Source organism: Dromaius novaehollandiae, chromosome 4, assembly GCF_036370855.1.
Source record: "Dromaius novaehollandiae isolate bDroNov1 chromosome 4, bDroNov1.hap1, whole genome shotgun sequence".
Lineage (NCBI taxonomy): Eukaryota > Metazoa > Chordata > Aves > Casuariiformes > Dromaiidae > Dromaius > Dromaius novaehollandiae.
Genome location: NC_088101.1, coordinates 8153146 through 8178074, shown reverse-complemented (window position 1 = coordinate 8178074; position 24929 = coordinate 8153146). Strand labels below are relative to the sequence as shown.

General features: G+C 47.1%; 1 protein-coding gene across 18 annotated transcripts in view; it reads left to right on the top strand.

Moving 5' to 3' along the window:
* SEC31A (SEC31 homolog A, COPII coat complex component) overlaps positions 1 to 21242 on the top strand; it is a 47089-nt gene extending 25847 nt beyond the window's left edge. For 4 of the 18 annotated variants that reach the window (XM_064510347.1, XM_064510341.1, XM_026102759.2 and 1 more), the window contains 12 exons: positions 1067 to 1212; positions 3088 to 3261; positions 3938 to 4111; positions 6765 to 6857; positions 7531 to 7660; positions 8677 to 9033; positions 12222 to 12269; positions 13576 to 13634; positions 15780 to 16052; positions 16765 to 16884; positions 19641 to 19712; positions 20648 to 21242. In XM_064510347.1, coding sequence (XP_064366417.1) covers positions 1067 to 1212; positions 3088 to 3261; positions 3938 to 4111; positions 6765 to 6857; positions 7531 to 7660; positions 8677 to 9033; positions 12222 to 12269; positions 13576 to 13634; positions 15780 to 16052; positions 16765 to 16884; positions 19641 to 19712; positions 20648 to 20827 — 1826 coding nt within the window. In that variant the 3' untranslated portion in view covers positions 20828 to 21242. The remainder of the gene's footprint in view (positions 1 to 1066; positions 1213 to 3087; positions 3262 to 3937; positions 4112 to 6764; positions 6858 to 7530; positions 7661 to 8676; positions 9034 to 12221; positions 12270 to 13575; positions 13635 to 15779; positions 16053 to 16764; positions 16885 to 19640; positions 19713 to 20647) is intronic. The other 14 variants (XM_064510351.1, XM_064510348.1, XM_064510355.1 and 11 more) reach the window with 11 other exon arrangements.
* The last annotated feature ends 3687 nt before the right edge of the window (positions 21243 to 24929 follow it).

The following is a 24929-nucleotide window of genomic DNA, read 5'->3' as shown; positions in this document are numbered from 1 at the left end:
AGCATTGGCCATGCTGTGCACGGCCACCGGTCTCTGTTGTTTCGAGACCAGTAACAGTGATGTTGATGTGGCGGTCACCTCAGCCACAGTTTGGAGCAGTTTGGAGAGCTGCTTCATGAGATGTTAGTGAAAATGTTGCAGAGCAGCACTTCGCTCTTCTCTCCTAAGAACATTTTGACTCTTGGGAAGGAGTCCTCTTTCTTGCTCTGCCACAGATGCTGGAGCAGATGAGTTGCAGGGCTGACCCTGTCTCTGCGGACACAGGTGGTTTAGGGAACGTGTTGGAGGGGCCTGTCTTGGCTGCAGCACATCATGCTGTGCCCTTGAGGGCTGCCCAAGCTCTCCGAGGCAGCCTGCCCCTGCTCAGAGCTACCTTGTGCTTTGTAAACGTGCCCCAAGACACCTGCCAAGCGCCAAAAGGTGAGAAACTGAGGAAGAGTGCTGAGGAAACCCAGCCGCCTTTTGGCAGTGCTGCCCGCTGTAGCCCTGACAGTCCAGTGAGTTAGCGTTTAACATGCCTGCCCTGCGTGTGGGATGGCTGGCAGCCAGGCTGGGCTGTGTGAAAGCTTGCTGCCGATAGCCAGGGTGTTGCAAGGGAGCTGCGTGCCTGACGCCGCTCTGTCCCTCACGTGCCAGCCGTGGTGTCTGTGGAGCTGTACAGACTCACTAGAGCATGCACTTCAGTCCAGAGCAGTCTCACAGCTTTGTCACTTGCAGTTCCTTGGCCGGTTGCTCGCTCTGGTCTTGAATGAGGGTACGCAAAAAGTGGATGGCTGAGGGGAGAATTGAGCCCTGGCTTCTTGACCCTACTTGTGTCAGCTGAGTCTTCTGACACGACTCAAGTTTGCAAGTGCTTGACAAGTCCTTGTGCCCAGTGCATGAATTGGTCTGAAGTGCCCTGGGTTCCCCTGAGAGGATCAGTGCTGGACACTTTGTCCTTGCGGGCAGAGCCCAGAGGCAGTCTCTCCCTGTGCTGAGCAAAAGGCGTCGTAAGCTTCCCCTGCCCTGGCAGCGACAGAGGGATGTCTGGGGTGATTCACGGGGATCCTCTCTGTGTTTTTCCTAGATCTCCTGGGCAACAGACTGGAGAGCGAGGGGGACAGCCTACTGCAGACACAAGCTTGTCTCTGTTACATTTGTGCTGGCAACGTGGAAAAGCTCGTTGCCTGCTGGACTAAAGCTCAGGATGGAAACAACCCCTTGTCCCTTCAGGTTGGTATTTGTGTGCAGAAAGACGGTGGGAGGAACACACTGGCATCGCTTGGCATGGCACTGGTACATGTGGGTTTGAATTTTAAATCAAGTGATCTAGTGCAGATCTCTGCTGTCTGAGAGCTGCATGTATTGCAGTCTGCAAGTCTTTTCCTGCTGAAATGGGTGGTTTAGTAGGAATAACATGCAAATATGATATTGGAAAATGGATTCTGAAGCATGATAGCCCAAGCGTCTGTCCTGTTCTTTGGGTGCTTGTGCTTTCGTGCTCTCGGTGTGAAAGGCATATAGGTAGTTGCAGGAAATAAATGATTTCAGGAAAGAAGCAGCTTTAAAATGTTCGCGCATCTTGCAGTAGGTGCCCATTGGGACGTTTTTCCTTTTGGAATAGATGACTTAGATATTTAGAGGAAGAAACTAAAAAAAAAAAAAAAAAAAAGAGTAACAGTTAATTCTGGAGAAGACCTTTCTGAAGTTTCTCATGAGGGTTTTATGTAGGGGGTTGCATCTTGGGGGGTTTGGTTTCCAGCAGTGAAATATGCTGCATATAGGAATATTTTGGGAGAAGACGAGGATCGATGATAATAAGATGAAGCAATTGCTGAATAATTTATTTTGATAATACCATCTTAGTTTCTTCCGTCTATTCAGGGACTTTGAAGGGCCAGTTTTAGAAAGTGCTTAAGGTAATGCTACCTGACAGTGCTGTAAGTCTGGATCTTTGGTAAATGGAAGGAAATGGAGTAAGTTGAATTTTATGTTATTATCTTTCTCTAGTTCAGTTTCAAATTATCAAAATTACTTACCAGTCTCTTGAGTGTGGTGGCTTTGTTAAACACTTATCTTCAGTTTGAATTTGCATTTTGATTGCACTGCTTTCCTCACTCAGACAGCAGAATTGAAAAATCGTATCTGAGCTATAATTAGGCTGCTTGTTAACTATGATATGGAATTGCTGGAAGTCCCAGAAGCTGTTGTTACCTTGATTTTTTTCTATTGACTGTCTTAAGGTACTGATTTGTTAGGAAAAATACAAATGTATTTGAACGGTCAGTAAACAGCCTTATTAGTGATCTATTGTTGGAATTCGTTTGTGGTGTACTCTCATTAAATCTCTTACGTTAAGGTTTAGAAGAGGGACTGCATGTTAATATTGAGAAATCAGCATTTGCAGTACCTTCAGTATAATACAGTGAGCAAGAAAATAGCACAACTCGAGAGAACAGACCAGAAAGTATTTCTGTTACTTAGTGCTAGGAGAGGACCCAACTCACAGTGGCTCTGTTCTTGAGAGCATGGAAAGAAAACAAGATACGGAGGATTTCCGGTGAATATCTGGAAGACTATCTTGGCAGTTACAGCCAGAAAACTGTAGACAGCTCTTCTAAAGAAAGTGTTAGATCCTTCTTACTTTCAGTGGTTTGGCTTTGCCCACTGAAACGCTGCATGGAACATGAGGTGCCCCAGGCTGTAATAGCAAGAGGTGTTGTGGTGGGAGCGATGTTTGCCATCCGTGCTCTTGGCTCTCACCAAATACTTTATGAAAGAGTATTCTTTTGGTGAATGTGCTTATTGCTGCTAGGGCTCTGAAATCCTGCTTAAATAAACTTCCTTTGTCATGGAGCTGTACACAGCACACTGCTGGCTTTGCCATTAGGCCCTTTTGGTGTGTAGTTGCTGTTCTATCATCTCACGCGCTGGGAAGGCGATGCCTTTGGCATGACCATAGCCACCCGTGTGCTTGGTTTGGCCTTTACAGTGTCGGAGACAATCCTGCTAGCGCTGACCCGAGGAGCAGCCCACACAGAGAGCGGTTAGCCCGTGTCTGCTTCACCTCCTTGTCCTCATTCCCTTTTCTTTATCCTGATCTTCCAGGACTTAATAGAGAAAGTCGTGATCCTGCGCAAAGCCGTGCAGCTCACCCAGGCCGTGGACCCTAACGCCGTGGGAGCCCTCTTGGCCGAGAAGATGAGCCAGTACGCCAATCTCCTGGCTGCACAGGGCAGCATTGCTGCAGCTTTGACATTTCTCCCGGCAAACACCAACCAGGTACATGAGCCCCCCCTTCCCCCCCCCCCCCCCACTTTGCTCCTTGCCTGTCTTAACAGGCTCACTTCAAGCAGAGGTCTGCGTAGTGCATTTAGCCTGCAGAACTGCTTCTGAAACATACCTCAGGATGCAATGGCCAGGCTGTTTGCCTCTCCTGAGGTACCTTGCTACAAATCCTGGGTTTTGCAGGCTGGCTGTTGCATGCCACTTGGTTCCTTTTGTCACTGTGCTTGTGTCCCTGTGTTGGTCTCCCACAGCTGGCAGAACTGCGCGATCTCGTTCTTCTCCCCTTCTGTTTCACAGCTGTGTCCTGCAGCCAGTGACCGCTGAAGAGGCAGCTGTCCTTGCTACAACCCATGCATGCAGTGAAACATGTATCTTGATACTTGGTTGTTTTTCCTTTTGATTTCCCCTCCTTGGTGAGCTGGTGTTTGTGGGCAGGCCAGCTTGGGAATGTGTAGCCCAAGTGGGAGGCAGGGACTATGTTCCAAATCGCATGTAAGGCTGGTCCAATGGCCATGTTTCTCCTGCAGAAAAGTCTTGTTTCTGTTAAATACAGCTGAGCAGGTTTCTGAAATAGAGCTCACTGGTGCGTGGTCAGCTGGCGGCTTGGCGTGACGCGCTGGATGGCAGGCGGCACGGTTGACCTTTCTTTGCTGTGCTCTCCTGTTTGCAGCCAAACATTGTGCTGTTGCGGGACAGGCTTTGCAGAGCTCAAGGGGAGCTCCCGGTGGGCCAGGAGGCCCTGAAGACACTATATGAGAGACAGCCCATGCCCAAAGCAAGAGCTGGCTCTGTGGCTGGACAGATGCAAGGACCCCAACCTCCAGCACAGCAGTATTACCAACAGGTAAGTGGTCTACGGAGGGGCGTTGTGCTTGGGTTCTGGAAAAATGATGGGTAGAGCAGTTGGTTTTCCTTTCTCTTGATTTGAGCTGTGAGCGTATGACGTACCCACCAAGAGCCTTGTGGGCAGAATTAATTTGTGCCTCCCTTTGCTCCGTCTCTGCAAACATCTCCCAAACACCTTGTCAAGTAGCCTGGCTCCGGAGAGCAGTTTTCTCCCCCTTTTCATTCAAAATGTTCCAGTGCTGTGGACAACAGTGCGAAAGAGCTGTGGCATTTCTTTTTGCTTGCTCTCTTTGTCCCTGGTTTAGCCCCACCTCTGCAACCCTCGGGGCTTGCTCGTGCCACTCAGCAGCCTCTTCTGGGGCTGGTTATTTTCCCCCATGCTCCCACATGGGCTGCTCTAGTGCTGGCTGCGCAAGTTGTTGAGTAGCAGCAGCAAACTCAAGGCCTGTTCCTGCAGTTGTTGCTGGGATGGCCAAGCCACCCAAAAAGCCACCTCCCAGGGCCTGGCAGCATGGGCAGCGAGTGAGGCAGGCCTGGGCAGAGCTGAGCGTGAGCTGTGCTGAAAGATTGAGCCGGTGAGTATGGGGTTAGGAAGGGAGCTGGAGGGTGTGCAGGAAGGAAGAGGAGAAGTGAGGCAAGCAGATGCCCTTGTTTCACTGCCAGCCCGAGGATGGCATTGCATCAGACCGCATGGCAGGACGCTGGCCGTCCCTGGAGCGTGGCATGGTGTGCAGCCCTGGCTGTGCGTCCACTTAAAGAGCATTGCCAAGCCCTTCATCACTCGGCCAAGTCCTGGAGAGCGGTTGGCCTTTTTGTGCACAAGGGCTCTGGGCTGGGTTTTTTCGAGAGCAGAAACGTCAGCGATGTGGACGTTGTCCTTACACAGAGGAGATGGACACAAGCTGCCAGTGCTGCCCTTCAGACACCACTTGCCAGAAAAACGGGGACAGGAAGGAAAAAGGATAGCTGAGAAGCGGGTGGGGGGGGTTGTTCTTTTCCCCTCTGTATCGATGATTGTGGATGCCTTTGCAGGGAAACCTTTGCTTTCTCTCCAGGGTGTTAACGAGGTAGATTTCAGAAGGAACAAAGCCTTCATCCTGTTCTTGGAGCATTACCTTGCTAACGCCATTACATCTGATTTTAAATGTGTCAGTGCCAATAATTGCCTCAGCTTTTCTTTCCTGTCTCTGACCTTCCTTCTGGCAACCGATGAATTCCATCTAGAAACGATGCTGCATATTTGCAGTCCCCCCGTCCTGTTTGGCTGTGGGAAAACCAGCTTTCCTCTAGATGGCGTGATCTTAGCAATGCTTTCTAAATCACCATTTCACGTTTTCCCTGCCGTTTGAGAAATGCACACGATAGAAAGCCTGGGTGTAACACAGACCCATGAGCACACCGCAAGTGAGTTACCCTCTCCGGCTCTTGGCTTTCCAGGGAGCTCGTGCTGAGTGGGGGTTACGGGAAGGGCTTGAAGTGGCCAGGGCTGTGTCAGAACAGGGCGTAGTGGTGTGTTGAACCAGAAGAGAAAAGAAATGACATATTTGAGTCTTATTATGATCCCTGTTTTGTTTGATTTCTGCTTAAAGTACATGTATGAGCTTGTTCCAGCTCAAGGCAGCAGTGGATGGCAGCAGTTCAGTGCCGTGGATTTTTGCGTGCTATTTTTAGCTTGAAAAGAACAAGTATCAAAGGAGAAGGAAAAATCACTGAAATCACTCCGGTGCTGAGCTATGCAGACATTGACAGCAGCTGTTCACTACAGCGTTAGCCCAGCACTGTGCAGCGTTAGGGGTAGGTGCGCTGAAGTCAGCCGAGGCAGCCAGAACCTCGGGGTTGTGGCTTTCACTCGGCCTTTGCTGAGATGGAGGTGTCAGGCTCCTCCTCATGTTACTGCTGGCCACAGGCTGCGCATCCCATTGCCTGGCACGGCTCCTCCTCGCTCCGGGACATCGCAGGCAAGGTGGGGGGGCGAGGGGGGGTCTTGCCTTCCGCTCCATCAGGAGGGAGGGCAGCAATGGTGATATGGAGCTGAAGGGCTTCGGGGTGGCAAATAAGGAAGGTTTAGCAGAGGAGGCATCTGATACCCAGCAGGGGCTGTGGAGACCTGCTGGGTATCGTTAAGAAAGATGCTTGTGGGAGAGCTGTTTTTCAGGTTTTAACTTTTTTTTTAATAGGTGTTAAGCTTAATTTAAACAAACTGCATCTGTGTGAGGCAGTAAGTTTGAATGTAACACAGGACATGTAATGTACAAGCGGTGGTTAGCGATGCTTGGTGCCTGCTATACAGTAGCCCGGGGGGAGCTTCTGCAGTAGTTAGGAAAATGCAATACCAGAGGGCTTTGTGATAGTAATGTTGTGGCAGACCTGGCTTACTGGCATGTGTAACACTGCACTTGCTTCACGGCCTGTTGTAATTACCCCCTCCTCTATGCTTTGTCTTCACTCTGCAAGTCACTTCGGTTTCAGTGCACAGTGATTTAGTCTGTCTTTAATAGCCTTTTCCTACATCAGTTTGATTTTATGGCTGTGTTAGAAGTCCCAGCATGCAAACTTTTTTGCATTCACCTCTTTGCATCGCACTTTGTGATACCCTTTAGACTTTTCTATTGTTTTGTTTTCCATGATTGGTATTTCTTTGTTCAATTCAGGTTAGAATTGCCCCTACTGTCACTACCTGGAGTAACAAAACTCCTACTGCCCTTCCCAGCCATCCTCCTGCAGGCTGTCCCTCTGACACACAGGTATAACCTTCATTATTCCTCTCTGCGAGACCCTGCTTCGCTCTGATATGTACCCGGTGCAGTCTGTGCTTTACGCAGCCTGCGGCTAGGCGGAAGGAACGGGTTCCAAGTCTGCTCAGGTTTTGCTCCCTCTGCGTCCTTTGCTGTATGCGTGGCTGCTGCCCAGATGAGCAGCTCCGAAAAGCCTCATGTGGGAGCTCAGGTGACCTGAGCTCCCCAGCTCCACGGTTATTGCCCCACACTAGAATATTTGAAGTGTGATGATACTAGTTGTTCCTCTCCTCTTTCCCACGGAAATCAGAAGTATCAGAATTTAAGTCACTAAGCTGAAAGCCGATGGCTGGCAGGGCCATCTCTGACTCTGAGTAACAGATAGTGCTGCACAAGAACCTCTTCCTTGGGCAGCAAGTTGCGTGATCCTCTGCTACTGAAATCACACTTAACACGTCTGACTGTGCTTCGCTGTTACGCAGGGCAAAATGTTGGGTATCCAAAGGCAGGGGGACGGTTGGAGCTATTTATCTCTGTGCGGATGGCTCTTAAAGGGAATGGGGTTTAAGGCCTTTAAACGGGAGCTGGTCATTTCACTACAGTTCTGCTTCCGTGCTGCATTGCCATCGCCAACTAAATCCTGTCTCTCCCCCTCCCTTTCTACTGCAATCCTGTTTTGCAGGGAGACAATCCGCCGCCTCCAGGGTTTATCATGCCAGGTGCTGTTAACCCCAACATGCCACCTCAGCAAGCCACATCTTCCAGTTACAACATGTACTCGCAAGCGGGGGCCCGACCGGCATACCCACAGAGTAAGTAGCAGCAGCTCCCCTCTCCCTCCCGCACAGTTGGGCCAGCTGGGCAAGAAGGCCCTGTTTACTGGGGAAAGCTGGTCCCCTCCTTGGGGTTGGGAGGACTTAAATCAAACCAGTTCTGTTTCTTGGGAAAGAAGACTCCTAATAACTGCTTCTGAGGGGTTTTGCTTCTTGGTGGGGACCAGGTGTCAGGCACCATCTGTCAGAAACTGGTGTCTGCCAACAAATTTGAGACTTGCTTTCCAGCTGGCCCTTCCTAAAGCTCTGTTGGGGTCAAACCCCCAAGTGAGTCTTGGAGCGGTGGCACAGAGCTGGCGAGCAGGGACCCAGCTCATGTGTGTGTCTGGGCCTATACAATTCGCACTGGGAAAGGAGAGAGGGGTTGAGGAGGAAGTGGGGAACAAAGGCAGTGGTAGAGATGAGCTAGGAAGGGGACAGTGCAGTAGCATACTTAAAAGCAGGAGTCTGGAAGTACCGGCAGAAGTTAGGAGAAAATGGTTCGAGGACGCAGATGGTCAGAGAAGAGTTAGTGAAGTTAAGCCTCAGGGTCTGCCGTGAGAGGCTGTGAGCTTGCACCGACTTGCAGAGACTGCCATTCACTTCCTTGGTTTGGAGTTTCTCCTTGTGCAAATCTGGGACAGGCATTTTTCCTCCTGGATGCGGCACTGTGAGGTTTACAGTGTTGCAGAAAACCCCCAGAGCAACAGTGCCCTGCCCCTCCAACACCGCCTCGAGCGATGGCTCCAGGCAGCGAGTCCAGGGAGAGAACGAAGTCCTTGTGGCTGAGGCAGTCCTTTCTCCGGCTGCCTGCTCCTGCAGCTGAGGTTTTAAGCAGTCCTCCAAGTACGAGGGGTCGTCTGGGAGTGGGACCTGGATAACCGGATAAGCAGCTGGAGGGGGGAAGGTACAGGAAGAGAGGAGGGTCAGATGGTGAAGGAAGCGGAGAGAGATGAAACCTGCCCCCTCTGTTACAAAGTTACTGACTGAATCTCTTCTTTTCTCCCCCTTTGTAGCGTATCAGGCCACACAGCAGTACCCTTTTGGAACGGGGGGACCAGCTGCCTATCAGCCTCAGCAGCCTATCACTGCCCCTGCTTCAGCCTCTTACCCTAACCCTGCCCCTAACCCTACTCCTCCGTACTTACCGTCTGCCCCTTCCCACGCCATGCCCTCCCCGCTGTACCCCGGGCAGCCTCAGCCCTCTCCGACCAGCTTGAATCCTGCCTCTTCCTTCCCCCTGCCTCCTTCTGGCGCATCCTTTCAGCATGGCAGGCCAGGACCTCCAGCACCTTCTGTGGCTTATGCATTGCCTACTGGACCAACAGGTACTCTGCCTGCAGCCAGTGATCTTCCTGCATCCCAGAGAACAGGTCTGCGCTTGAACGGGGGGAGGGCGAGCAGGGAAGGGAGGACGTTTGGCTTGCTCACTCGAGGTTGTGTGTGCATGTTTTCCTTGTGAATGCTCCACAATAAGTTTATTTGTGCTTGAAGATTAATTCACAGCATTTCTAAAACACACGTCATCTTTCCTCTGCATCTGGTGGTAATACAGCTATGTCGCTGCAGTGAGTGCTTCCTCAGCAGTGTGGGCAGTCTTTCTCTGAGTCAGACCTTGCTGTGGACACAGAGCCTTTGTCTGTCTCGCCTAAGACACAGTGCTACAGCACCGTGTTGTTGTGAGATTATCATCTGCTGACGATGGATGGTGGCACGGTTTTAGGGTTGTGAGGCCAGCACCAAACTGCTGTGTGGCTGGAGAGCAAAAGCCTGGGTTCTCTTGCAGAACAATTTTGTAAACGTAATTTCTCAGTGCATCTCCTCTTTGTAAGAGGCAGGTCAAGCCCAGGATTTGCTGTATATTTAATTCAAAAAGCATTTTCTGTGGCATCACCTCATTTTCATTATTTTTTTCCCTAGCCATTAGTGTGATGGGATTTACTGTAGCTGTGAATGCCTTAAGATGATCAGAAGTGATTTAGAAATGCTTTTACATGGCCTCTTTCCTAGTCATTGATCTAAAGCATACGTATGTTGCTAGCCCGTAAGAGCACGTTTGGAGCTTGCATGCTAAGAGCACGCTGCCGAGGTGAGGAAGAATGACTCGCTGGGATGCACAGGAGTTCTTGAATGTAACTGTTTGCTGTGGTCCAGTGACCTTGCTCATGATAACAAACCTGTGTCTTCATTAGCAGCCTTTTTTTCTTAGCCTTTCTTTGAAAGTTTGAAACAGTAGCCTTGAATATGTCATGCTGTGGAGGAATTAGGAGCAGTCCTGTTCTAAACATGTACTTTACAGCCAGGTGGTCCAGCTAGAGCGCCAAGGGCCACATCTGGGAGTAGGGAGCAGAGGGAATATTAGCCAGTGTTTGAGGGGTGTTTCAGGGACAGTGTCTCTGCTGCCAGGCCTTAAGCACCCCACTGTGACTGCCTCTTCTCTTAAAAGCTTCCTGAGGTGAGGCAGTGCAGAAAAGACTTGTTACCTTCGTCCTGGTCACAGAGGTTCTGCACGTAGATGCTCCTGCTGTCTGTGGGGCTGGGAAACACCCCTGCTCGTGACAGTGTTGGCACACGTGCGCCTGTTTAAGGGAGAAGCAGTCTTGGGCTCTGTCCAAAAGGTGATCAGTGTGGTGTGGCAGCCGTGGCTGCCGGGTAAGCAGCAGCCTTTTTTTGAGGTAGTTGGTGTTTCCATCCGTTCCGCAGCCAGACGTGGTGTCTTCTCTCTTCCCCTTTGAGATACAGTAGTGGGACTTCTCTTGACTCCATGCGCTAGGGCAAGCGTAACTTATATCTCTATCAGAGGGATTATTAAAATGGGTAGAGGAAGATTTGTTGGGAAGTTTTCTAAGGCTGAGATGTGGAGCAGCACATTATAATGCAGACGGCATTGCTTCTGCGCCTTCAAATAAATGCAAGGAACAAGAAAATTGTTCTTTCTTATCCATTTTACTACTGTATTTGCGTCACTGGCAGGCACTTCAGAGACTTGTCGCTTAAGTTCCTTGCATTAACAGTGAAGTGATACAGTCCATATGGCGCTCTGAGTGGTAAGGCACTCTGTTTTGGACAATAGAAATTGAGGACGTTAATGACAATACTGGTCTACTTCTAAAACCACTGCGTAGTCCACACTGACTGTGGTCTAACGTATCTTTCCTAGGTCATATTAGTACAAGAAAAATTGAATCAGTCATCAGCATTGCCTTGCCAGATTTCACTTCAAACTTGTCTGTACTGTGCTTTTCATTAAGTTTTCTGAGAATTAGTGGTACTGTTTGCATTTTGCCCAGCAGCTGTGATGAGCAGACAGCCAGTACTGAAAGTACACAGTATATGCTTAACCATCAACAAATTTTTCAGGGACACTGTGTCACTTAGACGTGTTTGTATATGATTATATAGAGCTCACAAAAATCTATAGCCACAAGTAGATCTTACCTGTAACTCCCAATGTTCTGGTGCAGAGCATATAGTTATGCTCATCTTGGCTTTGAATTGCTGTGTTTCTGTGTGTTACCATGATCGGATTTGGGAACATTATGTTCACTTTGCAAATGTGATTCATTAAGATGGAGGGGGGAGAGGAAAAATTGGGAATTTGAAGTCTTGGAAAGCATCTGGCCATTGAACTAGCATGCAGTTAAAGATGTACGTACTTACAGAACTGCTTTTCTCTTCTCTTCCCTGTTTTTCTGCAAACGTATAAAAATGAGTATGTTAAGCACTGCTTGGAGCTTCCATCAGTAGCTAAGCCCACATTTAATTTCTCTTTTAGCCTTTCTCACTTTGGCAACAGAAGATCTTTGAACCTGATTTGAAGACAGTTTTAATTTCCAGCGTATTGCTTCTTGTTCGAAATAGTGATAGCACAGATCTGAGTTTAGTCAAGTGTTTGTACCAGAACTATAAATGCACTAAAACCACCCCAGGGACCTGAGTATTCCACGGTAGTTGTCTCATCCTGCTGTTTCTCCTCTTTGAAATGGCAGAGTGTTGTTGTTGTTTTGCCTTCTGGATTTGCATCTCAGTTTGAGCAGGCAACTTGTCTTTTCATGCAGGTGTAAAGCTTCTCTGTAAACATGACATTTTTGCCATGCTGGGTGCAGACGAGAGAAAGCCTTGACTCAGGGGAAAAACTTGACATTCCCTTGAAGTCAAGTAGTTTACATATCTCCTTAAAAGCTTTCTAGAAAGGTAAAATGATGGTGAGGAGACAGAGTAATGGTCTGTCAGTTCCGCTGGCTGGTAAGAATAGAAAGTGAGAATGCAGAACAGACGAGCAGGCCGGGATTCTGCAACGTTTGTTAGAAACAACTAGAAACACCGACTTATACGTGGGAAGAGATCCAGGCTTGTTTTCAGGGAAAGCAGACAAAAGCAATTCCACAGGATGGGTTGGGCAATTGTTTTTTCTCTAGATTGGCATTATAGTTAGGCATTTTTTTTCTCCTGACTTCTCTTGCTTATTGAAACTAAACTGCTAATTAAAAGTTACAGACAGGTTGTTTTTAGTTTTTAAACAGAAACTGTTTTTTAGCTCTCTTTGCATTTTTATCTGCAGAAAACCTGCCAACTCAAGACCAGGCCCCTCTCTTGCCAGGTGATCTAGGTACCACATAATGTCAAAATCATTACAGCCACTACATGAAATTAATTGAACAGATATCAGTAATGCATATGTTCTTCAGAGAATGTTAAATGCAATGCTGTTTGCCAATTACATTTTAATCAAATCAATTTTTAATGCCTTAATTAAAACCAATAACAACCTATTTGGAGTTTTTAACCACAGAAATGAAGGCTGTTTTGCCTTTTTTTTTTTTTTTTCCTCCTTTCTCCCCTCAAAGCAAATTATTCCAAGAAATTAATAGCAGCAACAGTCTGGGAGGTTTTCATAATGTATTTTCATTATCAGCACTGCAGAAATTAGATTTCCTATATCGGAAACATTCTGGGAAGGGATGTTCTGGATAGGGAAGGCCGGAGCTCCTGAGACAAATGGCTGTCAGGAGATTGCACTGCCTTTGGTTAATGAAAAATCAGATGTGAAAGGGGTTTTAATTTGTTTTTCATTTACCTCTTCAAAATATTCTGGATATGGAACTTGTTTAAAAAAGGCTCAGGAACAAATGAAATGTCAAGATAAGCTAATTCTGCAGTGATGTTGCAGTCTGCTGTATAAAGTGAATTTATCATTTGCTAAGTGAAAAACACTGTGGTAAAAAAGTCCATTGAGCGGGGATTTGGTTTTGTTGGCTTTCTGTGGCTTTGTGCAACAAATCCTGATTACTCGGTGAGGCCGCAGTAATGCCAAGATAAAAGTGCTGTGATCCCAATTACATGTGCTCCGTGACAAGATGGGAACCATTTCTAACGCACTAACCTGAGCTTTGGGGTACAAATCTCGCAGCTGCACAGTGTGCCATTTCTTTGAAGAGCTTAAGGCTTCTTACAAGAAAAACATCCCAGGCTGACTGGAAGTGATTCTGCACAGACGTGCTCCTTTCTTCTTCCCGTTTCAAATGAATTGGCCGTGGCGCAAAGAGCCAGACTTCACCAGCTTGCCCCAGCGGCTCAGCTCTGCTCTCAGGACACAAAGCCATCACAAATCTTGTGTAGTTGGCCAGGAAAACCTGGTTTATGGCTCCCTTGTGTCTCTAGTGTGGCTGGGTGAACCTGGCTGGAAATGTTCGAGTCTCCTGTTGCCTTTTATGCCTCTTCTTTCTCTGTTCATTGTGTTGCTGGGAACACAGCGGATTGTAATGTAAAAAGCTGTCGCAGCATGCGATAGCAGCAGCAGCACTCAGGGAACGTGTGCAACTTAACGGTGTTCCCCATGGCTTCTGAGGCAAAGAGGCCTCCTTCCCCTCCTCCGAGATATTTACAGTCTCTTTTTTTTCCCCTTTTTGTCCCAGGGCCTCAGAACGGCTGGAATGACCCTCCTGCTCTGAACAGAGCTGCCAAGAAGAAGAAGGTACTCTAGGAAACTCCATCTCAACACAACTGAGCGGTGTCCATTTGAAAAGCAGTAGCTTAGCTTGCTCCTGGGAAATTTGTTGACAGGCGAAGAAACAAGAAGGTTTATAAGCAAACAAAATCTGTACCTCATGAACAGAAATGGCCTTCATGCCTTTCCAATATGCATCATCTCCCTCAGTGTTTAAGCCTCTAAAGAAATGGTGGCTTTTTGGTTAAGTTGTTGTTAATAACGACATTGATCCTGGTTTGAGGGAAGAAAATACCTTGGACTATTTTTATCTGCAGTGAAGCAGATGAGTTTTGCAGGAGATGATACTTAAGCAAAATGACAAGGCTGTGCAAATTGTTACAGATTACTGACTTTGGAGCTGAAAGCAATTTATCCTGATTAAGGGTCTGACCCCAGGAGATCTGGTGAGAGTAAGACAATTTTCATGAGAGAGACAATGTAGTTTAGTAAAAGGGATTTAGATTGCAGCAGGGCGGAGCGGAGTAGTTGGGGACGTTTGGCGCAGAGCAGAGTGAGCCTTTTCGTCCCCTGTGCTGCTTTAGTTTAAAATATTTCCGCAGCAGCGTTGCCTAGTGCATCTGGGAAGCAAGGGTCAGCCTGGGCTATGCAGAGCTCTCACAGCGAGGAGGAGGAGGGTGGTGGAGGCGAAAGTCTCTACCTTTGGGGTTTGGTCTCCGGGGTTCAAGATGAAGAAGCTTTTGGAGGATGGAAAGAGGAAGTTTTGCATGTGCCTGTCTGCCTCAGTGCTTGGACATTTATCCCATACTGTCAGCATGACGCCTTTCAGAGAAGTCAAGGCTCTTGGGTAGGAGGGGGAACGTTGTTAGTGAGAATAACTGACCTGAGAACCTGATAAAAATCCTTCTGGAAACAGTGTCTGCTACTGCTGTATGTTTGTCGCAACTGCAGCTTCTGCTGTAGTGAAGTGCTAAGGATAGGTTCCTCTCTAAATGAGGAGTCATGCTGTTTGTCCTGTGGCTCTGAGTATTTAACAGCCCCCCATCAGCAATGTTTGCATGTTTCCCTTAGGTCCACTGTGTGACTGGGTAGGTTTAGGATATATGAAATGACTTGCAACATGTGCTATTGTAATATGGAAGACTTGCATTTCAAGCTAAAGCATAGTTTTCAACTGTTTTCCCCTTAACTAAGAAGTTGTTATTCACCACACACAAATCTTACTGCTGTGATTCATTGTTTTTATAACTGTTGTTGGTGGTGTAATGGGAGTATTTTTCTTGCTGTCCAAACTGCTATTTTAATTCTGGCATCGTTGATTCAGGGTAGCATTCAGTGTCCTGTAATCTTTCCATGCACACCCAGAGAAATGTGCACGTTCTCATGAGAGTTCTTACTTCTGTTTGGATTCCTGTATGACTTGCAACAGACCGGCATTTTATTTAGTCATCTCTTCTCTTTACAAAACATTTTCTGAATCTGAAATGCTCATATGTAAAGACTGGCAGATGCTTAGGAATGAATCTGGTACGCATTCATAATCTGCCTTAGTGCAAACCTGTTTGCCAGAAGCTTGAAAGCCTTTCAAAAGCTTTATTGGTACATGTTGCTAGCTGTGACCCGTGTACTACATTGATAAGGCTACCAAAAAAAAAAGTAGCCTTGAAAATAAGACTTTAAAATCTAAATATAATGACAAATAATAAGAATTGTTTTAGGTGTAGGTTAGCTTACCTTAGTGCAAACTGTCGTTCTGTTAATGCTGGTCTGCCAAATCTTTGTTCTGTGCCCTTAGCTGAGTGAGTTGCTCTGATCTTCAGTGGCTGTGCTGAGCTCTTGTGACCAGGGCAGGCTGAGCAGACTCCTGCCCTGCGCGGGCAGGAGGACAGGCAGAGCACACGGGGTTGGGAACGCTGGAGGACATGATTGCCCCGAGGTGCTTCTTCCCATGCAGCTGCTCCCAGAGGAACACGTTCTCCTCAACAAAGGAAAATCCTGTATCGCCCGCTTCTCTTTGTAAAGCCTGGGGGCTCAGCTCTGTGCCTGGCTGAACTCCCAAGTGCCGTGGGTTGGGAAGACAGACTGGTTGTTGGGAGCTAAGAGTTGTGCTCTGCTGGGAGTTGTGGTGCGGCTGTGACGGCAGGATAAACACACAGCTTGTTTTTTCCCCAGGTCCCCGATAACTTCATGCCCCCGGTTCCCATCACTTCCCCCATCATGAACCCGCTGGCAGATCCACAAGCTCAGATGCAGCAGCCTCCGGCTCCAGCACCACCCGTGGGTGCACCCAGCTTCCAGCCTCCGCACCTCCCGGCTGGGCAGCCCGTGCTGCAGAGTCCCTACCAGCCCGCTCCCCAGCCCCTGGGGCCATGCATCGTGCCTCCTGCCGTCTCCAAAACCAGCACGGAGGGGGCCCCTGGCGCCCCGATCGGCAATGCTATCCAGGTAACGTAACCCCAGTGCTTCACGGCTTTGTTTTGTACGTCAGTGGGGCCTTGTGGGTTGGGATCCTGTTGGCCAGACATGGAGCGGAAGAACCTCTTCTCCTTGTGTGAGGCCTTGTCCACACCAGAAAGTGGCACAGTGTTAATAATAGATGCAGTACAAGCCAGCTAGATTTGATTGTCCTCGCCGAGTGAGGACTGTTCTGACTGTTTTTAACAGGCCATGCTCCCGTGGAGGTGGGAGAGCGCAGCCGTGGCTCAGCAGGGCTTAGCAGACCAGGTTAAGCAGGCGGTGCAGTGACTGTGCTTTGTCTGTATCTGGTACAGACAGCAGAAGGTCCCTTTTGCATTCCGTGCAGGGCAGCTTGTAGTGCTGTCGGCTGCTTTGAGTAGCATCCTGTACCTCAAGAGTGCACTGCTCACTCTTTAATCACTAGCTTTGCAGCACGCTGGCACTTCGCTATTGTCATCTTCACCTAGACGCTAAGTAACCCTTGACTGTGAATACAATCATCAGCATGGACCAAGAAGGTGCTTCCTTCCACTATTGTGCAGCCCTCCAGAGGGAAAGATGGCAGATGCTGATAACGTCACCTCCACACGCCCGCAGGGAAGAGGGGAATTGTGCCCAGCTGGCTAATAGCTCAGTTTAGTTTAAAACTACATGTAGTCACAGAATGACCTGAAAAAGCCTCGTCTCTTCTGTTTTTCAGCATGTCCAGGCACTGCCAACAGAGAAGATTACCAAGAAGCCCATTCCTGAGGAGCACCTTATTCTGAAGACCACATTTGAAGCTCTTATCCAGAGGTGCCTGCTGTCTGCCTCAGATCCGGTAAGTCTCTGCAGCACTCCTGGAGCAGGCCTGTGTTCAGATGAGTGTGCTGGTTTCTGCTGCTCAGCTAGCTCTCGCAGCCTCTCCTGTCGGAGAGACTTTTTTTGTCTAGGGGCTGCTTTGAGCAGCCACAAGCAATGCGTGGCAAAGCTGTGTGCGCTCAGGACATGGTCATTTTGAGTCTGAGCATAGCCCTGCTGACAGCCCATCTGCCTGAGGACCTTGACTGTGGGTCATTACTGTCCTCCTCATGGGGAGAGCAAGATGATGCCTGCTTCTGGGCACAGAGGGATTGGTTGTGTCACCTCATCACAACCTCCTCTCGTGCAGCTCTCTGCTGCCTTCTCCCTAAAGGGGGTCGGAATTGGTTAGGGTTGAGGTTTTGACCCCGTGGTTGTCAGAGAAAAAGGGCTCCTTTTCCTCCTGTCAGGTGGGCACTGATGAGGCATGCCCTCCACCCAGCTGGTCAGAGAGGACAGTGCTTACCTGCTGCTCATGATTTGGGGCAGGGAGCAGCTGGTGTTATGTTATATCTGAGCTGAGGCTTGCATGTGTGAGTACATGTTTCAGGTTTTGACTGGTGATGTGTCATTTCTGATTAAAAAAAAAAAAAACTATTTGAAAAGGGAAACAATGGGTAGCAGCAAAGTGAAAAGGCTGTGAGCTGTAACACAACCACTAGAGCTGGATAGGATAAACATTTCCTATGACAGACAGGTTTTTGTAAATGAGCCATCAATCTCAAAGCTTCTCGTTTTTTCTAGTGGTCAGTAAATAACACGCTGCCCTAAAGCACAGATGCTGACTGCTCAGCTCATGCATGCTGAAAGGCTGATGATGAAAGACAGGCTGGTGGTGTGCAGAGGACTCGGCAGCAAATGTGCTTGGTCAGCAGCACAGACTTCGTGCTCCTGTTATTGCTGCCAGGAGCTGAGCTGTCAGAGGGCTCTGTGGCAGCACAGCAGTACACTGGCTGTTCAGTGTCATCCTTGCTACATCGACAGAGCCGGCTGAAATGGTGCAGTAGTTTTGACTTGAGCTGTGCACATACTTGCTCCACCATTTCCCTTTGGGTGTCAGCCCAACAGTTTATTCGTGGACTCACCCACACGCTCCTTTGCAGAAGCTGCTGGAGGCCATGGGCTTCTTTTGGACAGACCCTGTACAGTTCAGTAGTGTTTGATTGCTCAAAGGCTTTTTTTTTTTTTTTTTTTAAATAATAATAATACCCTGCAGAGCAGAGGGATAGAAGTCAGGCCCTTGGGCCTCTTCTTCCTGTGAGTGTGTTTTCCCCCTCCTCCCAGACATCCAGCACACAACGAGGACAAAAGCATTCAGTTCACACTGTCTGCACATAAGGATTGCTTTTCTGCTCTGCCAGCTCTATTTGTTTCCTTGCTTGTTAACGCTCTCTGGTTTTCTTAGGCTGGGCAAGCATTCCCGGCACACAGTAATGAGAAGTGCTGCCCTGACTGTATATGTCAGTTACTGTCAGCACATATGCAGACACCACTAGGTTACTATATACCAGAGGGGAAAATGGCATCTTGAAAGGCGTTGTTACTGCCTAGGGGCTAGAACAGGAAGCAGAGGGTCAGGACAGCAAACTACTTGCACTTCTTCCACCTGATTTCCTTTGCTTGAAGAGGCTTCTTGCTGTTTAGTTGAACACATTTATTTCTCTTCAGTTTACCCATCTGTAAAATGAAGTTAGCGTGCCCATCCTGTCAGAGGTTTTGAAACGATTGTCCCGAAGTCATGTATCTGAGAGTTGGTCAAAAAGGCTGCATCTTATCTGCTCTGCCTGGGATACTTTTTTCTTGCGTGCCTCAGTCCGTTGACAGCATTAATATCACTCAAGGGACTTCCACGCGTGGCCTGAAAGGTCCGTATGTAGTATTCTCCTCTGTGCCCTCTGCCGAATGAACAGCCTTCCCTAATTTCTGGCACAGCAGGGAGCCACCAGTCTGTCTTCAGACACCTGAGCAGGAGCATTCCCTTAGGCTTTTTTACTTTTCCATCTCTCTGCCGTGATTTAATCCAGGGAAACTTCTCCAGTAGCCAGAGGAAGTTGCACTACATAAGTAAAGATGCACTGGTGTGCATAGTGATTTAAGAGGAAGTACCAATGCCCATATGTACTGATGCCGTTTTTAATGCTGTTGACCTTCTTGTTGTTTTTGTTCCTGTAATTGTACTCTGGATGATTGAGTACTCTTTTCTTTCTTCTGATTATTCTGGAGTAAAGCCTCCTATTTCTGTAGCTGTTCATAAGAACAAGCAGATGAAAAAATATAATTAGAATTTGCCCTAGATGACTGAGTTTTATATATTCATTCTTCAGTGACTGCATGTGGCCCTTAAGTTCTGAGTGGCGCTGCTGGATACTTGATTCCAATAATATCTTCTATCCAGCAAAACAGTGCTTTCCAGTTAAACACAAGCAAATTTCCTTCTGTAACTTGTACTTCTGTCATATTGACCATATCAGATATGTCACTGGGTTTGGCAAATGACCAGTAACTTTTGGGATATACCTCTGAAGTTTTACTACTCTGTAGGTAGCTAGAGATGTCATCTTATCTTTCCTAGCAAAATCAGAGTGAAAAGTACAGACGTATTCAAATGATGTGTTAGGAAAATGATGCTGATGAAGGTATTGTGTTGCACAGGTCGCCTTGCAATTAAATCGTTTATCACAAAAAACAGTGAAATTCAGAACACTATTCTGATTTTAATATATTTTTCTCTTGCAGCAAACCAAGAGGAAACTGGATGATGCAAATAAACGCCTGGAGTTTCTGTATGACAAACTTAGGGAACAGACAGTAAGTTTTGATTTGACATTTTTTCCTAAAAGATATTGCAAATCATGGCCAAGAAATCCATCAGTGGTTTGGATCCCTCTCTGATATGTAAAAGGTATTTGTTCCTTTTGAGAAGGATGCTCCAGATGTTTTTGTTGCATGTTTCCATGCGTTTCCCAGTAGTGGCTAGGTAGGATGCTCGGCCCCAAGCACCTCTGCAGACTTCAGCGTTGTGGTGTCATGTCACTGATTTTATAGCGGTGTGCAGCGACCATGCTGAGGCAGACACCAGAGCTCCTCGCTTTGGGCACTAAGTGAAGGCATCAGGAGGGTCCCTGTCCCCGTTTGCTGGCAGAATGAGCAGACAGTGCAGGCTTCCACATTTGCAGCCAAGAGCGTTAGGCATGCAAAGCCTAGGCTCAGAAAACATCAGAAGATGCAGACATTTGAGGCTCACTTACTTCACTGGAAGTCAGATGTGTAAGTACTTTGGAAGATTTTTCCAAAGCTTTCCAGGAGGTCTGTGACAGAATAAAGGATTGGACTTAGATCTCTAAGGACTTTGTTAGAGGACTAGTCATTGTAAGGACATCTTTCCTGAAGGATTAACTTGAACCCTATCCCAAAGACAGTGTAACTCTGCATGTTTTTCATGCAGCAGAGTTGGTCACTGCAGGCCTCCCAGCTCAGGAAATTGCAGCAGGAGGCTAGCAGTGAAGGCTGACAATGGTTTGCAGTACTGGCAGAGGGAGTTATCTTCTGGTTGAAGTCGGCAGCTCGACTTCCCAGTGACTGTGCCTAGTGTGGTTCTGCTCTGAAGATCACCGTTGCTTAAAAGACCCAGGTCCTGCACCTTACTGAGGGCCAGAGGTTTCATTCAGGGCGTTTATTCTCCTAGCATTAGTGTACCGGCTATTTTTCTTTGAGTTGACCTGCCTTGTTTGGCTTCCTCGCAGCTCTCTCCGACCATCGTTAGTGGTTTGCACAGCATTGTGAAGAGCATTGAGACCCGCAACTACATGGAAGGACTGAACATCCACACTCACATAGTCAGCACCAGCAACTTCAGCGAGACCTCTGCTTTCATGCCTGTTCTGAAAGTTGTCCTCACCCAGGCAAATAAATTGGGTGTCTGAAGTAACCCTGCACTTGCAAAGCCTATGATGGTTGCTTTTCCAAAGAAGTGCATTTCTACAGCAAACATGCAAGAAATGGACCAAACACTAGTCCTTACAGCATGTCGCGGTAGAGCGCTGACGAATGGCATTACACCCTCCCTGCAGAATACATCGTTCTAGAAGGGCCTCGGAGCCCTGGTGCTTTTCTTTTCATTTTAATCTTTCTCATCCCTAATTATTCTTGTCTACAGATAGTATATTTAATGGATGATGCCCCATATTGTCAATTTTTAGATGCATGTTATACTGCTAAACAGTGGCTTTTAATAACAAATACGTGTTAAAAGAACAAGATAGGTTGTGTATCAGACCCTAAAACAAATTCTTCCTACCCCACCCTTACATATCCACCAGATTAAAGAGTCTGATCCTATTATAAGTGTATTTGGTCTTTCATTTTATGAAGCTACTTGCAGTTCTGTTATTATAATTTACATGTTAAATAGCTTAATTTTGCACTGAGGCAAATGAGCAAAATAAAGGCTAATGTGATATTTTCAATAAATGTTAATTTATTAAAATGTGTCTTTATGAAGTAGAACTTAGAACTTTTTGAGCCTGGATCACAGTGGGGCAGCTTTCTGTTGCATCCTCGAGGTAAGGATATATTTTCTCAGCATTGATGGAGCTGCTGCAGAATTGCCTGCCGCAAACAGCTCTGTTTAACGTTTGCGTTGAGGTATTTAACGTTTCAAGGGAAAGTTTAGCAAGGATTGTGAACACATCCGCCTGTTTTTTTTTTTAAAAAAAAGCTAAGAGCAGAAATAACTCAGTGGTTTAAGTCACCCATACAGAGAGGGTAGATAGCTAGTGTGTAAACATAGTGCAAATTTGCAGTCCCCTGAATTTAGACATTCCCAACTCTGCTGTGCTGCTTATCTTGCGAGTACATGCTGTGCTGTGAAGCTGCAAGCATGCTTTTTGCTGGCCATTAGCAAATTGGGTTGGGCGAGTTTCTCACCTGGGACAGCTTTCTGTCTTTCTGCACCACAGTTTGAGTTAGTTTTTAAAAACCGGAAACGGTGTACCATGAAGGGCAAGTATGTCTAGGAAGAACAGCAGTTGGAGGAATCCTCCATTTAACATAAGAAATAGTGTCTGTGAGAAGAGTTTTGCGTGCAAGCTTCCTGAAGTACCCAGGCTGCAGGAATGTGGATTTGGCAGTGCATATTGAAAGTGGTATTATAAATAACACAGCAAATCATAGCAGATTTCCATTACTTAAACTGATCATAAGTTTTAGATTTGTCTGACAAGGTAGTTAAATTCCTCTGACAAAGTCAGGCTTCATTTTATTTGCTTTCCAAAATTTGCTGACCTCATCAGCTTTTATAACAGGAGGAAGTAAAGCATCGATTTGGAGTGACGTTATTTCAAGAGTTCAAAAAACAGTTGTAAACATTCATCCAGGTTATAGATTTCTAAGCAGTGATACAAGTAGTCTGTATTGTTCTTGCCATTCAGCTTTTGAAGTTATCCTGCTTTATCTGTCCAAGCACTTAATAAAAACTCCTTACCACAGCAGGGTATTGTATTGGCTGAATCACGTCAGGAGGGTGAAGTACATGAATGCTGTTGGAAGCCAGTAACAAAGAAAAGAATGAATTACCTCATCTCCATGGGAAAAACTTTAAAGTCACCAGCCCAACTACTAGTTTCTGGTACTATGTTATCTAGTATTTCACAGTAAGTCTCTACGCTGATGAGAATTATAACAGCTCTGTGAGCTCCCCATTTCCTTCCACGATTCCTTTCTGCAAATTTTGAAAGTAACAATGATGCCTGATAATGGAGAACACAGGAGGAAAGAGGAGCTGCACCAAAGCAGAAAGAAATGACCTCAGTTTGGTCAAAAGTAGACATGGCAGGCTGGCCTGATGTTTCTATCATAACTTACTCTGCAAAGAAAGGGAATGCAGGGGAGAGAGTCTACGTGCTCCTAGTGAATACTTGGTAAGCTGCTGCCTGGGAAATCAGCAGCAGAGTGGGAGGATGGGGATTAGCATGAGCTGAGGCGAGGACAGAAGTGGCTGCTGAGAGGCGGTGAGGAGTGGTGTTCACAGCAGAGGGACGGGGTTGGGAGAAAGGGCAGTGTGGGACTTGAGGATTTGATGCTGCACATGGATCTCGCTGAGCATTTTGAGGAGTGGTCTTGGACAAGAAGTGGAACGGGGTTGTGACACTCTGAAAGGATGTGTGGGGGATGCACATTTTCAGTGAGAGCCTGGCTGTGTCTTAGAGGAAGAACTGGGGAGTCTTTGAGGGCAGCTGTGGTATGTGTGCATGGTTACGGGCTTAGGAACTACCAACAAAAGCATTGCTGTAAATTTTAGTTCATCAGTTGTGAATAACAGAAGCAGTAAGATGTGAGAGTATCAGTCAGGAATGGCTTGGCATGATTTGTCTTTGTAAAAGGCAAGGAAGCTTTAATGGCATTGCACAAACCCTGGTGAGATTTCCATCTGTGTAAAAGGGGATCTCAAGTGAGAACAGGCTCAGAGAGGCACCCAGATGTTGGGAAATGAAGAGTTTGCTTAATGGGAAGGGACTAAATAAGCTTGGGTTGTTCACCTAGTGAAAATAAGAGTAAGAAGGAATCTGTCTGCAAAGGCACAAGGCTACAAATGCACAAGCTAACTGAAACTGAAGAGCAGTGTTAGCACAAGAACAAATCAGATATGAACTGGCCCTGAATAAACTCAGGGTAGAAAGTGAAGTGGTTTGAAGGGAGACCACCAGATGAGAGAGATCGTGGAGCAGCCTTCCCAGCAGGAATAAATATCTGCCTGTGGAGCTTGACAAATGAACACATGAGATTATAGACTGGCTACAGCCCCAATGCCCTAGATTCAGCAGCTCTGGAAGTCCCTATGTCAGCCGGCAGGACAAAAGCAAACCCTCGTTTTGAGGTGATAGTGTCTTTAGGTACTGTGACATTGTACTGCCGGCCTGGACACTACCTCGGCACTGGGATAATTTTGCTCTTCTCACTGAAAGTAAAGCTGCCCTCTGCTTGGCTGTCCTCAAGAGCTCAGACCCGGAGAGCTACACTTTCCAAGTACAAAACACGCATGGATGAGAAAATCTGCTACTTCTATCCTGAGAGCAGCTGAGACAAATAGTAATAGTTCATCAGTTATGCTGCCGTCTGTTTGTATCTTCAAGGAATGCCAAGCAATTAGCCACCCATCTGATGCTGTAAATGCAAATGACCATCTTCGTTTACAGAAGGCTAGTGAAGCTCTGCCAGTTTACACTGGTAAAAGAATTTGGCCCCAAATAGCCTAATTTTGATCTTACTGAGGGAAAAGAGATTTATACTGTGGCATTAGCACCAATCAAACTACTGTTTGCAACCCACCCCAAAGCTGCAAAATAACAAAAAGGGATGAAAGGAATTTTAAGCATGTAATCTGTGGCGGCACGGGTGTTGTCTGATGACTGCTGACGTAAGGAGAAGCCTGCTACCACAGAGATCACCATCCCGGCAAAAACATCAGTAGGAAATTTTGTGGGCAAAGGCAGTGTTAATGGAGTTTTCTCATGCCGCCTAGCTAAGTAGAAGAGGATGTAATTGGGGCAGTGCCACAGAGTATGCTGGCTATAGACAGAAAGTAGAAATACTCGAATAAAACCTTTTTCTGCCTGTAAATCCTTGTAATGGATTTACCTTGTTTTAGCTGGCAGAATTCCAATGTCAGCATTAGAAATGAATGTGGAGGATTGTCTTTTAATCACTGCAGCATTTCTAGCCAGTGCAGTGTTTATGTCAGATTTTTTTTGCATGTTGTGCCTTTCAGATAACGTAGTTCCCTAACATACAGATTGGGAATGTGGGTTACTGTTTAGTAACCATGTTTCCTCTATCCAGAAGGGAGCATATGCTACACTGATTGGGCTATTGAGAGAGAAGGAAGGGGGTTCTTTCCGCTGCAGCTAGTGATTCCCTCAACAATTTGGATGGGAGGGGGGCACGTTTTGGAAAGCATGGCAGAGACGCAGTACGCAGAACGGTCGCACGACTCCCCGGAGTCCTGCCAACCTCCCCAGCAACCCCTGC